Source organism: Panthera tigris, chromosome A1 (assembly GCF_018350195.1).
Source record: "Panthera tigris isolate Pti1 chromosome A1, P.tigris_Pti1_mat1.1, whole genome shotgun sequence".
Classification (NCBI taxonomy): domain Eukaryota; kingdom Metazoa; phylum Chordata; class Mammalia; order Carnivora; family Felidae; genus Panthera; species Panthera tigris.
The window spans coordinates 17,205,158-17,220,067 of NC_056660.1; the positions used below are offsets into that span (position 1 = coordinate 17,205,158).

Consider the following 14,910-nt stretch of genomic DNA (forward strand, 5'->3'; position numbering starts at 1 on the left):
TGTGCTTGGGAGAGGGAAAGGAGACAGAGACGGAATGAGCGAGAGAGAGAAGTTCCTCGCCTTTCTGGAGCACCCCAAGGAGCAGTTTCCCTGGTGAAGGAAGCCCGTTAACATAAACAAAACGATTTCTTTCATGAATTCGGACTGCCTTTGTTCATAGAGAACATTCAAAAGAACATGACCTTTGCATCCTGTAAAACAGCTCTAGGTAATTCTCTACATCATTTATATTTCATAACACACTTTTATGCACCTTGTGTGATTTGTTCACCACAATGAACTGTTGATATAGTTTACCTATTCTTATGTTTCAGATGATGAGATTTCATTCAATTCAATCTATACACTGTAGTGAGTGATCTTTTAAAACCTGAATCTGATCATGTTGCCATCCTGCTTAAAGTAATCCAATGACTGCCAACTGTTAGTACGGCAAAGACTAAAATTTTAAGTGCCCCCAAAGTTCCTGCTAGCCTGCCCCTCTCTCCCTTTCCTGTCTCACTCACATGGTAATCCCCTCACTCACTTGGCAAATAGCCACACTGACCTTCTATGAACCCCACTAAAGCTATCTGTGTCCTCTGTGCCACAGGGCCTTTGCATATGTTGCCACATGCACACTTCTCTGGTTAATACTTGCTTCTTCCTCTAGACTAGGCGTTGGCTAACCACAGCCTGCTAGCCAAATTTGGTCTGCCACCTATTTTTGCAAATAAAGTGTTACTGGAACACAGCCACATCCATTTGTTTCTGTGTTGGCTGTGGCCACTTTTGTACCACACCTGCATAGTTGAGTATTTGCTATAGACACCATGCAGCCTGCAAAGCCTGAAATATTTTCTATCTATCCCTTTACAGAAAATGTTTGATGACCCCTGAACTATACGATAACTTGCTTAAGGGGTGTGACTAGTTCTTTATTTTTTTGCCATGGCACCTGCAGCATTAGAACAACCCAGGCACATAGCTGATGCCCAGCAGATACATGTAGAATGAATGAATAAGTAATTTGTCAACAATAACAGCTCACAAATGGCAACCCTGTTTCTCGAATTCAGGTCCCCAGGCTCCTGTCTGTCTCAGGAGGGCTTCTTTCATCATACCACTTACGGTCAAGGACAATGTAGGTCTTCCTCCACTACAGAAAGAGCCAATCTTCTACTTTAATGATGTTCATCTTTCTTATATCAATATTCCAAACAATATTTTGTTTCCCAGGTGTGAAAACAAAGCAATAAAGAACAAACTCGGATCTTTCCCAGGTCATCCTGTCTTTTCCGGTCTTTCTTCCCCAACTATCTAGCTATTGTCCTCTCCCAGATTGTGGGGTACTTTTGCCAACTACTCGAGACTCTTAATTGCCTCCTCTACAAACTCAAATTACAGTAATAGCCAAAAACTGTCACGCACAGTTTGTAATTATAAGAATTAATATGGAATATTAGAACTTTGGGAAAGGAGGCTAGGGACCAGAAACTCAGATTAAAACAGATACGTGTGCACAGAGTTAGTGTGTCTGCTGTAGAATACTTTTCTCTGCCTTGTGCCCATACATCCTTGGTTATGGCTTGATGTGGAAATCATGCCAGAGGCACAGTGGGTAAGAAAGCAGGCCCTGGGCTCGCACCGCCTGGGTATAAAGAAGCCTTGGCTCTCCTACAAACTGATCATGTGACACTGGGTAACTCATTTACCACCCCCCCCCCCCCTTCATGTTCTGTTTTGTTTTAATCTGTAAAATGGGTTTGATAATGGTCTCTATCAGAGTTGTCTGCACGAGAAGTATATGAAATGTTCCGTGTAAAATACTCATTATGTTATCAAATAATTACCAATGGATTAATACCATTAATAAATGGTGACTATTATTACCGTCGATGACAGCCGAGCGGCATTTCTCAGAATTCAGTTCTCTTTCTGAAATGAGGATGTTGGGCTAGCCTTCACAGTACTCTTTCATCCTTGCCTGCAGCAAATGCATGCTTGAGTAGGGACTGATGAGGTGAATCAAAGCACTCCCCACCTCTCGCTTGCCTAAGGCTTCTCCAACTTGCTGCAGATTTGAAAACTGGGGGTCCGCCCCCGGTTCCCGGCTCTGGGAATCCGTGCATTCCACTCTGTTTCTTCCTGGCCTCTGCTTAATCACTGCGTCGTCGCAGTGGGACTAACCTCTCATGGAAAAGAGCAACAGGAAAACTTCCTATTTCCATCATTTCTTGCGACTCGGTCGCGGACTCTCCTTGCCTGGCACAGGAAGCCCCTTGCCCTTCGAATCGGACGACCCTCCACAGTCATGCTGCAAAATGGGAAGTACGAGTTCAGGTCATTTCTAAACACCGCCCTTACTATTCGCCAAACAGCACTTACGCCAGCGCTGCCCATCACGCAGGCGCAACGCTGAAAACAACAGGAGCAGTAATTGTTCCCTGGTGGCGGCTGGCAGGAGCCTGCAGCGCGCTTGCGACACATACATCCCCGTGGAAGATGACTAAGCAACTGTTTTTCTTCTTCCTGCAAAACGTTGTAAGTATCTCAGCCTAGAAAGCAAGACTGATTTCACCAAGCAAGGAACAAGCAGGCCTCCGGGGATGAATGAAACACGGGATCCTTTTCTAGGTTTCCTCCTCTCTTGTCTAAAGTATAAACCGTCGTGGGGCGGGTCAAGAATTGCTGGAATGTACTCCCAATGGGCATTTTCCCGTGTGTTTCTACATTTTCATTCTGTCAAGTACCGAACTAGGGCAAAGTCCTGAATGAGGACAGTTGTTTGGTTTTTGTTTGTTTACTTGTTTGTTTGTTTTCGGACAGCTGTGTGTTTAGAAGCTCTAATTCCATTCCAGCTCCTGATATGCAAGATGTTGTCCCTAAATATGTATATTTGATTTTCCCTGAATGTTCATCGTAGAGCACAAACGCTATCTTGAAACAACTCCTTCTGGCCATAGACCTGGCTCCTTCCCCAAACTTCAGGTTTCAGGAATGCTCTCCCACCACTGGTCACCCACCATCGTTTCTTGCTAAGATGCACAAATACATTCCACGACATTTCCTACTCCCTTAGGAAAATGTTCCCTTTTCTTTAAATGATGAAGTGCTCTGATTTCATTAACTTTTCACCAGTATATATCATCCATTCTATTTTATTCACTCTCGTGTATACAATTCTTGAATTTCCACATCTTTAAATAACGAATGAAGTCTGCGGATCCGTATGGATATTTATGTAGCGATAACTCCCCAAATTGCCAATCTGGCCTAGACTTCTCTCCAGAATAATAAGTACTTTCAACTATCAGCTCATGAAATATCTCTACCCAAATATACCCCCCCCACCAGTGAAATATTCTACCCGTTAGAAAGCATTCTATTAAATAGATTTTTGTTATAGAAATTTTGATCATGCATGTGGAATAATATATACAATGTGTGTATGTATATAATGTGTGCGTGTATTTATTGAATAAAAGGGGCAATAAATATACTACCCAACCTCAGAACTAGAACATAACCAACACCATTAAAGCTATTTGAGTATTCTTCCTAAGCTTCATCCCCTTTCTATATACATATATAGATATCAATATATATCAAAATATATATTGATTCTTGATAGTTACATGAGTGGTAAATATAATTCTCCCCATTGTGGCTTATCTTTTCACCTTTTTAATGATGGCTATGATGTCAAATATAGGAAGCTTCAATACATTTAGTGCTTGGTACGCCTTATTTAAAAATCCTCCCCTCTCTATGGTCTTAAGGATATGCTCTTATGTTTCATTTATTTTTTACATTTTTAATGTTTATTTATTTATTTGAGAGAGAGACAGAGCATGAGCAGGGGAGAACAGAGAGAGAGAGAGAGACACATACAGAATCCAAAGCAGGCTCCAGGCTCTGAGCTGTCAGCACAGAGCCCGACGCGGGGCTCGAACCCACGGACCGTGAGATCACGAGTCCTGAGCCAAAGTCGGACGCTCAACCGACTGAGCCACCCAGGTGCTCCTCCTATATTTTCTTTGAAAGCTTTAAGAGTTATTTGTTCTTTTTGACTGTAAGTCTTTAATCTACCTAGAGTTGCTTTTTGGGCATGGCATAGTGTAGGGATCCATTTTAATTTTCTTTCACAGAAATAACCAGTTATCACAGCACCTGAAAAATAGTCAAATATCTAACTGATCTTCCGTGCCAGTTATAAATTAGTCCCCTACGAGTGGGTTTTCATGGTTTCCTTATTATATTCCACTATCATTTTGATGATCTCCAATGAATTCTTCATTGTCTTAGTTTCTAAGGCCCAATAAGTCTTGGTGTTTGGTAGAGCAGGTTCTTCATGGTCTTGAGAAGAGTATGTATATTTGTAACCATGATGATTGTGGATCCTCCATTTAAATAGTTTCTCTTTAATGATTGTCGTATAGTTAAAAAAAAATTCTCCGTACTCATTAGAGTTTGCATTAGGATTCACTCTTGATGTACATTCTATGAGTTTGCAAAAATGTATATACTATCACGAGGATGTCATCCATCACTATAGTATCATACAGACTTTCGCTGCCCTAAAAAATCCTCTTCCCTCCACCTCTGCATCCTTCCCTGCCTCCCCCGCCCCCACCCCTGCAAACTCTAGCAACCACTGACCTTTCCACTCTGTCCGTGGCTTTCTTTTCCTTTTCCAGAATGTCACTCAGGTAGAATCATAGGGAAGCTTTTTCAGATTGGCTTTTCACTTAGTATTATACATTAAAAGTTCCACTATGTCTTTTAATAGCCTGATACCGCCTCTTTTTTCAGTGCTGAGTAGTATTCCATTGCCTGGCGTTTCCCTTTGTTTGAATGGCATTTTTTGCTGTTCCTCATATTTGAAAATGCAACTGACTTTTGAATATATATTTTTAAATCTCACTAAGCTTTATATCTTCTTTTCCAATTATGTTTTATTTCTTTTTTGTACCTTAGCACATTAGAGTGTGTAGTACAATGCTCAATTACGTTTTACTGACCAGTCTCTGATTTTAAAGGGATTTTTATAAAATTCCAGTTATGAATAATGTGTGCTCTATTTTTATAGATTTCCTTACCTGATAAAGCTTCCTTCTTTTCCTAGTTTGCCAAGTGTATGTTTTTTAACCATTATTGTGATTGAGTTTCATTAACCATTTTTTATAGACTGAGAAAACGGTTTCTCTCCATTTGTTAGTGATGATTGAACAGTTAATTTTATTTTTGCTTTACTACTAATAAATCTATCTTGATTATGGTGTATCATTTCTTAGGAATAAATCTGTGCTAATATTTTATATTTCACTATTTTCTTGAGTAAAGTTGACTTGCATTTTTTTTTCTTTAAAAAAAATTTTTTTAATGTTTACTTATGACACAGAGAGAGAGACAGAGAATGAGCAGGGGAGGGGCAGAGAGAGAGAGGGAGACAGAGAATCCGAAGCAGGCTTCAAGCTCCGAGCTGTCAGCAGAGAGCCCGACGCAGGGCTCAAACTCGCAGACTGCCAGACCATGACCTGAGCCGAAGTCGGACGCTCAACTGACTGAGCCACCCAGGCGCCCCTGACTTGCATTTTTTCTTTCTCATACTACGCTTGTCTGAGTTTTAGTATTAAATTGGTCTGTAAGAGTGAGTTGAGGAATGTTTCCTCATATTCTCTTGGAAGAGTCTATGCAGTAGAATGAGGCTAAAAAGCCTTCTGAGCCTCCCGCTTCCTTTCCATTTCCAAGTGTTGTGAAACCAACATACAGTATGACATCTCACCATGTGCTGGTTTCCTCCACTTTTCTGTGCCTTGTTCTTGGTGTTCTATCTTCCTCCACTTTCCCTCTGTACCAATTAGGAGTTAAAAACACCAATGGCGGGGCGCTTGGGTGGCTCAGTCGGTTAAACGTCCGACTTTGACTCAGGTCACGATCTCGCGGTCCGTGAGTTCGAGCCCCGCCTAGGGCTCTGGGCTGACTGCTCGGACCCCGGAGCCTGTTTCAGATTCTGTGTCTCCCTCTCTCTCTGACCCTCCCCCGTTCATGCTCTGTCTCTCTCTGTCTCAAAAATAAACGTTAAAAAAATAAAAACACCAATGGATTTTAACTCTACTATAAAACTTTTACCAGATATAAATTAAATTAGAAATTTAAATATTTACTTAGTATCAAAATGCCCCTCCTGAATACAAGGACCTGGGACTACTTTAATTTTGACCTCCTTTCCCAACTGACTTGCCAATGTTGCCCAATATTTTATCTCTTAACTGACCCAAATGGGACATTTGCTTACTAGTCTTGTGTCATCTTTAGGAACAAAGGCTCATTAAATTTGATTTGAAGTCTTTTTAAGTCAATAAATTTTACTTTAAGGAATTTCACATGTGATTCCTCCTACTACCAATCGCCTTAGTTCCCCCAAAGTCTGTCATAATCTTCGAGGTAGCCCTTTTTATTATTTATTATTTTTTTAGAGAGAGGGACAGGGAGTGAGCACGAGCAGAGGGGGCACCGAGAAAGAGGAAGAGGGCCCCAAGCAGGCTCCACACTCAGCGCAGACCCTGACCCAGGGCTCAATCTCATGATCCTGAGATCATGACCTGAGCCGAAACCGAGAGTCAGATGCTTAACCAACTGTGCCACCCAGGCGCCCCAAGGTAGCCCTTTTTAAAAACAACTTTGGCTCAACCCACAGTTGTCATGGTCAGTCAGTCCATAATTCTTTCAGTTGGATTTCTTTGATCTCCACTTGAATATGGACATATGTCACAAAGTCCCCACCAGTAATCTTTGGAATCCAATTTCTTCAAGCAATTGGCTGTAGGGCCCTAGAAGTTAAATTCTAGAAAGTTCATTGATTTTTATTTTTTCAAGTGATGTAAAGGATATTATTCCTTAATTGTTTCTAATATTGAAAAGTCTTGTTCCATCCACTTTGAACTCATGAGCCTACAAGAAATGGTACGGGTCTCACCGTCACCCCTGCAATACACTCGTGATGGGAGCGTGACCTGTGCCTCAATGTAGCCGCACGAACAATCTGTGGACACCACAAACAACAATGCCCGTTCTCATCTAGGATGAGGCTTGGAGGGAATAAAGTCTTGACTAGATTCACCTAGTCAAGTGGTAAGGCTTAAAATTAAGGTTAACCGATTATGTGAATTCAGTGTTTGCAAATCCCACAGAGACTGTGGGGCTTTATGGAAAGAGAATGAAGAGGTACATTTCCCTACATTCAAGGGCACATTGATCCCTTTCCATAATGCAGATCTTCATCATCTTCGTTTTTAGATTTCTGTAAAAACCACCCAGTATTCTACCTCTAATCCAACCTCCATGCTGCAGCCTAAGTGATTTTTTGCAAAGTGCTTTCTATTTCAAACTGCTGACCCCTAACAAAGGCCTAAACCCTTAGCATGGTTTACAATCGGGTCCCTTGCTTTTTCGAGTCTCCCAAACTACAAACTTCATTCAAACTCCGTCCAGTTACAGGATGATATTGTTGTCCTAGTCTGTCACACTGGGCCTCCATGAGGGATGTTATTTCTTACTCATCCTAAGACTTTTTAGGTCACTAAGAAGGCTTTCTGGACTCCCTCAGGCAGAAAGGTACTCATCTTCTCTCCTAAATAGTTTTTTGAAATTTTATTTATTTTGAGAGAGAGAGAGACAGAGAAGGAGCACGAGTGGGGGAAGGGCAGAGAGGAGAGAGAAAATCTCAAGCAGGCGCAGAGCCTGACACGGGGCTCAAACTCACGAACTGTGAGATCTTGGTCTGAGCCGAAATCAAGAGTCAATGCCTAACCCACTGAGCCGCCCCGGCGCCCCTCTCCTATGTATTTTCAAAGCACTTGGTAGTACAAGTACCCTCGTATTGGTATTAAATGCGTGGTTCAAATTTACCATTTACTCACTGTTGGACCTACATCTTGACTTATTTATCTGGTTAATTAAGTTGCTAGTACTTCCTTCAGAGGGTTATGAGATGCATAAAACCAGACCCCAGTCATTATTACAAGTGCTCCAAAAATGTTCTCTCCATTTTTATATAAACCTTGAAGTGCCTGATATGCACAAGAGGCCAGGAATGCATCTGAAAGATGAACAGGACATAGCTCCTTTGCTGTGAGAATAGGGGCTCGTTGGATGGTAAAACTAAACCCGGCAGCAGGAAGCACTACAGAGCGATTACTCATTCAGTAAATTTTTTTGGGTGGTCAACATATAAAAAAAATATAATCTCTACAAATTTTTATAAGTGTAAACTTAGAACAAATGACAACTTCCAGCAACTGGCATCGGAGTAACTACGCAGTTACATTCTTTGTTCGCAGATAATTTAAGGCATCAATAGCTTGTTTCTAGTGTTGGTTATAATAGAACTTTCACGTAAGATCTCATTTAAAGGACTGAGCAATCAGTAGTCTACGTGGAGTTTCAACTGAATTTGGATAAAATTATGCTCTATGTATTAGTGTATATGAACAATTAAAAAGCCTATCAAAGCACTTAATAAAACACTTATAAAATATTTGTCATATCCATAAAGTTTATTTTAAAAAATTGTTAAAAACTAACCATACAGGAATATTTATTAATATACTTAAAAAGTTTGTTCCCCGTGTTGAAGGAAAATACATTAGCAACATCTTCCAGACACCATCTTTATAAAAGTAAAACTTCTAGATGCTGAAATGTACTACAGTAGATTCTAGAGTTTACACTTTTAAGATTGCAAATCATTCTCCCTACTACTCCCCACCCCCGCCCCCCCGAATGTGGCAGTTCTTCCCGTTAATGAATGACATTCACTCACATTCGATGCTACCACAGACCCTTAGAGCACACACTTCATGTTTACTAACAGAGCAAGTCTTCTCTATTGGTTGTCACATCAGACTTTTGGAGAAGCGTTGGACTTGAAGTACAAATAAGAAATACTATATCCCGTGATTGTAAACATTCACCAAGAGCTTCCGGAGTACAATGAGTAATAGAGGTGGCCCTATGGTCAGTCAAATGTCCCTCACTCGCTCGGATACTGCTGAGATTAAGAAATAAGTGTCGAAGGCCAGTCATCACAAGCCTTACTTGCGTTTCTGTAAGAAAGTAGTTCTGGATACATTTTTAGTCGAAAACACCTGAAAGTCATTCTAAAGACTATATTAAGCACCATTTTCACTTACCTGAAATATATTAAGTTAAATTCAGCAGTAAATGTTTGCGCATAAATGTCAGAAGTTAGAAATAACGGTGGGTTTCAAGTTCCCTTCTGTGGCTACATACGGAGTACTGCGTTCCAACGATGCTAACAGGAACCACTCTTGCCTTCCAAGGGCAGTAATGCCCCCAGGGCCAGATGCAACCCATGAGTCTGAGGCACAACTATTACTTCTGTCAGTGGATGCTATACAAGCAGATTTAAGGCTGTATTCGGCTATAAAGAGTTCAACCTCCTCTTTAGTATTCTTCCCACACAGATCACATACATGACTCAACATTTCATAGGGTGGGAGATGAAAAGTCCCCGACACCTTTTTAATACTATTCTCCATACAGTTCGACATCAGCATATTTACATAGGGGAGTGTTCAGACTTAAAACCATTAAAAAACGCAATCGTCATTGTTTTAAACTCTTATCCCAATTTCCCCAAGATTATCCTCATTCTCATTTTCTGAGAATGTCAGCCAACCTCGCATTAGTCAGATTGTTCACTGCAGTCCTTAGGCATATCCGATGTTGCTCCGGAGGAGAATACAAATGAGAATATATTCACTGCCACCCACTTTGGGACAAGCCTGGTTGTAAAGAGAATGGTGTTCCTGGTGTCGAAGGATAACTAGGAAATCCGTCTGGCTGAGCTGAATAGCTTTCCAGAGCCGAAGCTGAATGGACCTGGTAGAAAGAAGGTGCAGGTTAGCAAGTGCCAAATTCATTCAAGTCTGTACTTGCTTTTGCTTACACCCCACCACAGATATTTAGAATGGGAGAGAACAAAAAAACAACAAAACAAAACAAACACTGGGGCAAGATTAAGTCTGCTTATTCTCCTGAAATTTTTAAGAAACGTTCAAAATACTTCAGATGCTGGAGGTAATGAGAGATACCACTGAAAGACTTCATATTCTTTCCAAAAAGTCAGTAAGTTTTCTAGAGAAAATATGCTTTAATGGTCCATTATTTCAGCTTAAATTATAAAAGACCAGCTCAAATTTAACAGACACCTATGAAGATTCCATTTGTAAGCTCTAAACTAAGATCTGAAAGTCTCAAAGCGGGAAAAGAATTCATACAGACCAATAGACCCCAGCACCTTTGTTACTCTCCTGAAGGAGGACGAGGATAATCTGCACATTTGGGGAGATTAATCCTAAATCTGCAAACATTCTGCTACGAGAGCCATTTTGTGGCCAACGTTGGGCTACCATTACTGCACAGCCAGGTCACCACTACAGAAGCCACCTCCGGGTCTTGCCATTGAACTCCCGGTGGACCCTGCCTGCTTACCTGCTGTAACAAGGCAGACTGTGCGGCTGCATTATGCTGTAATTCCTGCAAGGATGACTGGGAAGGATTCTGGGAGAACCCGGGGATACCTGGGAGGGACAACAGGCCTGGGAAAACAGAACTGCCTGCAGCTTGAAGGCCAGATGACAAGCTAAAACAATAGACAGAAGAATAGGTCAAAATGCGGCGAAGACAAAAGCTATTGCTTCTATATCTGTCAAATACCACCTTAAGACGTAAAACAACCTTTAAATTTCTCTGTTGCAAGGAACCCTAAAAGTCAGCCACTCACTGATAGCAAATGTACTTTCTCGTACACAGTATGTTATTCTGAACTCAGGAAGTCTGCGTTTTGCATAGAATACTTCCCGCTGGTTTATAATGACGACACATGACAAACACTACAACTGCCTGCGCGGGCGTTAATATTGCACACGCTGCGCTCAACGTGGCTGCAGAGCTCCCCGTGTCCTGGGTACTGAAGTTCCGGCCCCGAAAAACCAGACCGCGGCACCGGCGAACAACGATTTTGCTCGGAGACTCTAAACCACAAGGTAGGCCAAGAACGACCGCAGCCTCCCCACGCACGAGCCACATACCCGGCCTGGGCAACGAGAGCAGAGTTGAAATTGGAGCTAAACGCTGAGGCGAATCCCGGGAGGACGGGAGCCGGGGACGGGGTCGTGGCAGCGACGGGCAGCGGGGCGACGGCGGCCACCGTGGACGGCGCCTGCAGCCCCGGGAACGAGGGGAGCGCGGGGGCGACGCTGGGGGTGTTGGAGACGGAGAAGCCGGGGTACGAGGGGTTTGAGGCCGGCAGAGGTCCCTGCGTGACCGAGAAGAGGGAGGGGACGGCGGTGGACAGGTTAAGGGGGAAAGGGGCCGCCGAGGCCGGCGCCGAGGCCGCAAGCCCCGGGAGCACGGCTGCGGTGGAGCTGGCGGCGGGCACGGGCGTGGACGTGACCGCCGCAGACGAGGTGGCTAGTAACGACCCTGGAAGAGACACGGAGGGGTTGAGAGACGGGTTGCCAGTTAGAGGGAAATTGCTGGTCAGAGACGTGAACGGGGGAAGAGCCGTGAACACCGGCGTGATGGGCGCGGAGGAAACGTGCGGCGGGAGCGGGATGGACGAGAGCGGGTTGGACACGTTCAGGGGGGCGGGCAAGCTGGGGAGGCCCGACAGGGCGGGGTTAAGGCAAGTAGACAGAGTGATGGGCACCGACGCGGACGTGTACGCGCGGCCCAGCGTCCCCAAACCTAAAGTGCCGTGGGGGGGATTCGCCGAGTGAGACGGGCCCTTGAAGGCCGAGGGAGTGGGGCTCGTGGGCTCGGTTTTGATCATGACGGGGATGGTGGTGACGGCGGGGGCGGACGCGCCGTGCAGCTCCGAGTTACCCGGCTGGGGGCCCTGCAAGAGCGGAGCCGACGAGCCCCCGCTGACCGGCACGGAGGCGGGACACGACGCCGGCGTCACCAGGGGAGAATGTGCGGGCAAAGTAGATGGCGTGGAGGCCGAGTTGGCCACGGTAGCCGGCGGGCCCGGGAACATGGCCAACGCGGGGGTGGACGACCTCTGCGCGGCGGGCACGGCCGAGGGGGCGTAGCACTTGCTGGGGCCTGGAGCGGGGGAGTCAGGGTTCGGGTGAGTCAGAGAAGACAGCGAAGCCAGCCCACTTGTAACAGCAGAGGACAGAGCAGAGGAGTTGATTAAACTGGTGTCATTTGAGGTCAGAAAGCCTTTTAAAGCAGACAGAAGAGGACTGTTTGCACCGAGGGGACAAGCCACGCTGGAGGCAGAGCCGCCGGCAAGTACAGGAGGGGCAGGTTTGGACACGCCTTGGGATGTGGGTGTTAAGGGCAAGGGGAGGCCCGCAAACACTGAGGACAGAGAGGCGGAATTCGGGTTGTTGGTAGAAGCAGCGGTAGAGGTGGCAGCAAAGGGGAGGCCGGGGAAAGGGGCAGACGTAGAAGCGAAGGTTTCGCTGGAAGCAGGAGCGGCCCGAGGTGCGGATGTGGCCTGAGGGGTTGGGACGGAAGGTGCAGGGGGACCCGGCAGGGGAACCAGGCCAGAGAAAACGGACGGGACGGGAGCCGCAGTTGTGCTGTGGACGGAAGTAACGGGCGCCGCAGGCAAGGAAGGGGTTCGGATGACTGTCGGATTTGGCGTTGCTGGCTGGGGCGTATGGACGGCCGCGGAGACCTGCCCCGGGAACACAGGGAGGACAGTATTCGGCATGTTCATCCCAGAAACGGTAGCAGCTGCCAGTGCTGACGGATGATTTACTGCTTTGACTGGGGATGCGGTGGGGACCGGAGTTGCAGCCGGTGTTGAAGGGTTGGAACCATGAGGAGAGAAGAGTTGACTTCCTGGGGTAGAGAATGCTATGGAGGGAAGAAAGAGGCAAGAATCGGTCACCATGCTGAAGTGTCAAATTGTAACCCAAGAGAAATAGCCAAATGTCTGTATCTGTAACATTTAACAAACACAAAGAAAATCAGTGACAGGTGTAAGGGGCTATTCTGGCACCCACGTTGCTGGACTCTACGACCCTGATCTGCACTGCGGAGCCTCCATTAGAGCTAGCTGTCTTCTATCTAGACTCTGCCCAGACGAGCCCTCCGATGCACACGGAGAAAGCCTTGAGAAATTAGCAAATTCTCTTTTCATATTTTCCCAATTTTTAAAAATTAAAAATTTATTTTGTGGTTAGTGTTGGTGTACTGACTTTACCTTTCATTCTTTCAAACCACTTACCTAGAGTAATAACAAGTCATTGCCCCTCTTAGGAGCTTTTGGGACATCACTTTCCTTGTAGGCCTTCCAGGATTCATGCCTATTTCTCCAGTATTATGGCCACTCGGTGAGTTGAACTTGATATTCCAGTTTATAACCTATACGGTTTTTTCTCCCAAGCATTTTCTCATACTGCCTCCTCTCCTCTACACAATCTCAACCTCTAATATTTGCTTTGTCCTAGGAGCTCCCTTAGGGGCAAAAGCTGTATCTAATTCATCTTTAGAGCCTTAACACCTGGCGCTGTGCATGGCATCTAATAAATGTTTGCCACACTAGATATATCACCATTACCTCAACTATAGTTACCAGACCCATCCAAGGACTTACTCTGAAGAAGTGTACTATAGTTGGCTATCACATTTTTATTCTGATAAACTCTACGAATAATTACTGTAAGTATTTTGGGGGATAATCTGTGCCTTCTCCCTGAATCAATTTAGTGACAATGTTAGCCTTTGATGATCTTGTTAGTGTCAAATGGAAAGCATGACTTAGGTTGCTGAAGTCCTAATGACAACTATCTTCTGCTGCCACGCTCATATCAAAGTCTGTTTCAGTTATAGGCAGAGAATGTTCCTTTTGCAGTGATAATCAACTGAAAGATATTTTCATGGGCTAAGATTCAAGTTTCTAAGTTTATGCATAATAAAGACTCTTACATAAAAAAGTTGACATGGTCAATGAAGTAATGTACTATACGAATCATGGTGGGGAAGGGACCATAGGAAAAGAATGGAAGAAAATAACATACACATAATCCATTCGTACTAAGAGACGGCCAAAAGATGCTATATTGGGCTGAACAAATTTACAGTAGTTTCAAAAAGAGGGGCGCCTGGGTGGCTCAGTTACTTAAGTGTCCGACTCTTGATTTCAGCTCAGGTCATGACCTCATGGTTTGGTGAGTTCGAGACCCACATGGGACTCCATGCTGACAGCACAGAGCCTGCTTTGGATTTTCTCTCTCTCCCTCTCTCTCCGCCCCTACACCACTCACGCTCTCTCTCTCTCTCTCTCTCAAAAATAAACTTTTTTTAAAAAAAGGAAAAATGGCAGAATTGACAAACAGTAATATATAAACACATACACTTCAAACCAAGAGGCGTGTACCATATTCATGTGATTGCCAGTAATTTCGTTTCAAGAAAAGAAAGACTAGCTATTTTAAATTTAGAGAACATATGAAAAATGGATTTGTACTTTTGTTGGCATTTGTTTTATAAGCAGAAGCTCAAGGAATATATACCTAGTTTTGTACCAAATAATGTACTAAAAATTTATTTAGGTCAACATTGGTTGGGAAATATTTGAGAATTCACTATTTTATACAATGACATGCTGAGGACCATGCAGTTAATGGCAGATCATAAGATAAGACCAAACTGTCCCACAGCATTCTTTATAGCAGCCTCCAAAAGACTGGAGATCTTTTTATATAACAGAGCAAAAGTCATGCACTGTTGATCGTAGTGCCTACAGTTAAAATGTGACAAAACAACAACAAATCGAAAAAACTCCAAAAATATACCATGATAAATACTACTTTCCTGTCACGTGATTTGGGTGTCAACCAGAAAACAGTAGATACTGTGCCAAGTACTTTATGTCTGTCA

The 14,910-nt window shown here is 44.0% G+C and overlaps 1 protein-coding gene, 1 long non-coding RNA gene and 1 other non-coding gene across 6 annotated transcripts in view; 1 reads left to right on the plus strand and 2 right to left on the minus strand.

The window, feature by feature from the left end:
• Positions 1–6,943: 6,943 nt before the first annotated feature.
• LOC122232364 lies at positions 6,944–7,075 on the minus strand. Its single transcript, XR_006209732.1, has one exon. It is a non-coding gene; the product is annotated as a small nucleolar RNA SNORA1 (small nucleolar RNA).
• A 1,486-nt stretch (positions 7,076–8,561) lies between these two features.
• Positions 8,562–14,910, minus strand: part of PROSER1 (proline and serine rich 1) — an 81,757-nt gene continuing 75,408 nt past the window's right edge. For 3 of the 4 annotated variants that reach the window (XM_042959629.1, XM_042959676.1, XM_042959738.1), the window contains 3 exons: positions 11,100–12,882; positions 10,501–10,651; positions 8,562–9,888 (listed from right to left, as the gene is read on the minus strand). In XM_042959629.1, the coding sequence (XP_042815563.1) occupies positions 9,766–9,888; positions 10,501–10,651; positions 11,100–12,882 (2,057 nt within the window). In that variant the 3' untranslated portion in view covers positions 8,562–9,765. The remainder of the gene's footprint in view (positions 9,889–10,500; positions 10,652–11,099; positions 12,883–14,910) is intronic. The other variant, XM_042959618.1, reaches the window with a different exon arrangement.
• LOC122231730 lies at positions 10,954–14,183 on the plus strand. Its single transcript, XR_006208976.1, has 3 exons — positions 10,954–11,054; positions 13,288–13,361; positions 13,479–14,183. It is a non-coding gene; the product is annotated as an uncharacterized LOC122231730 (long non-coding RNA).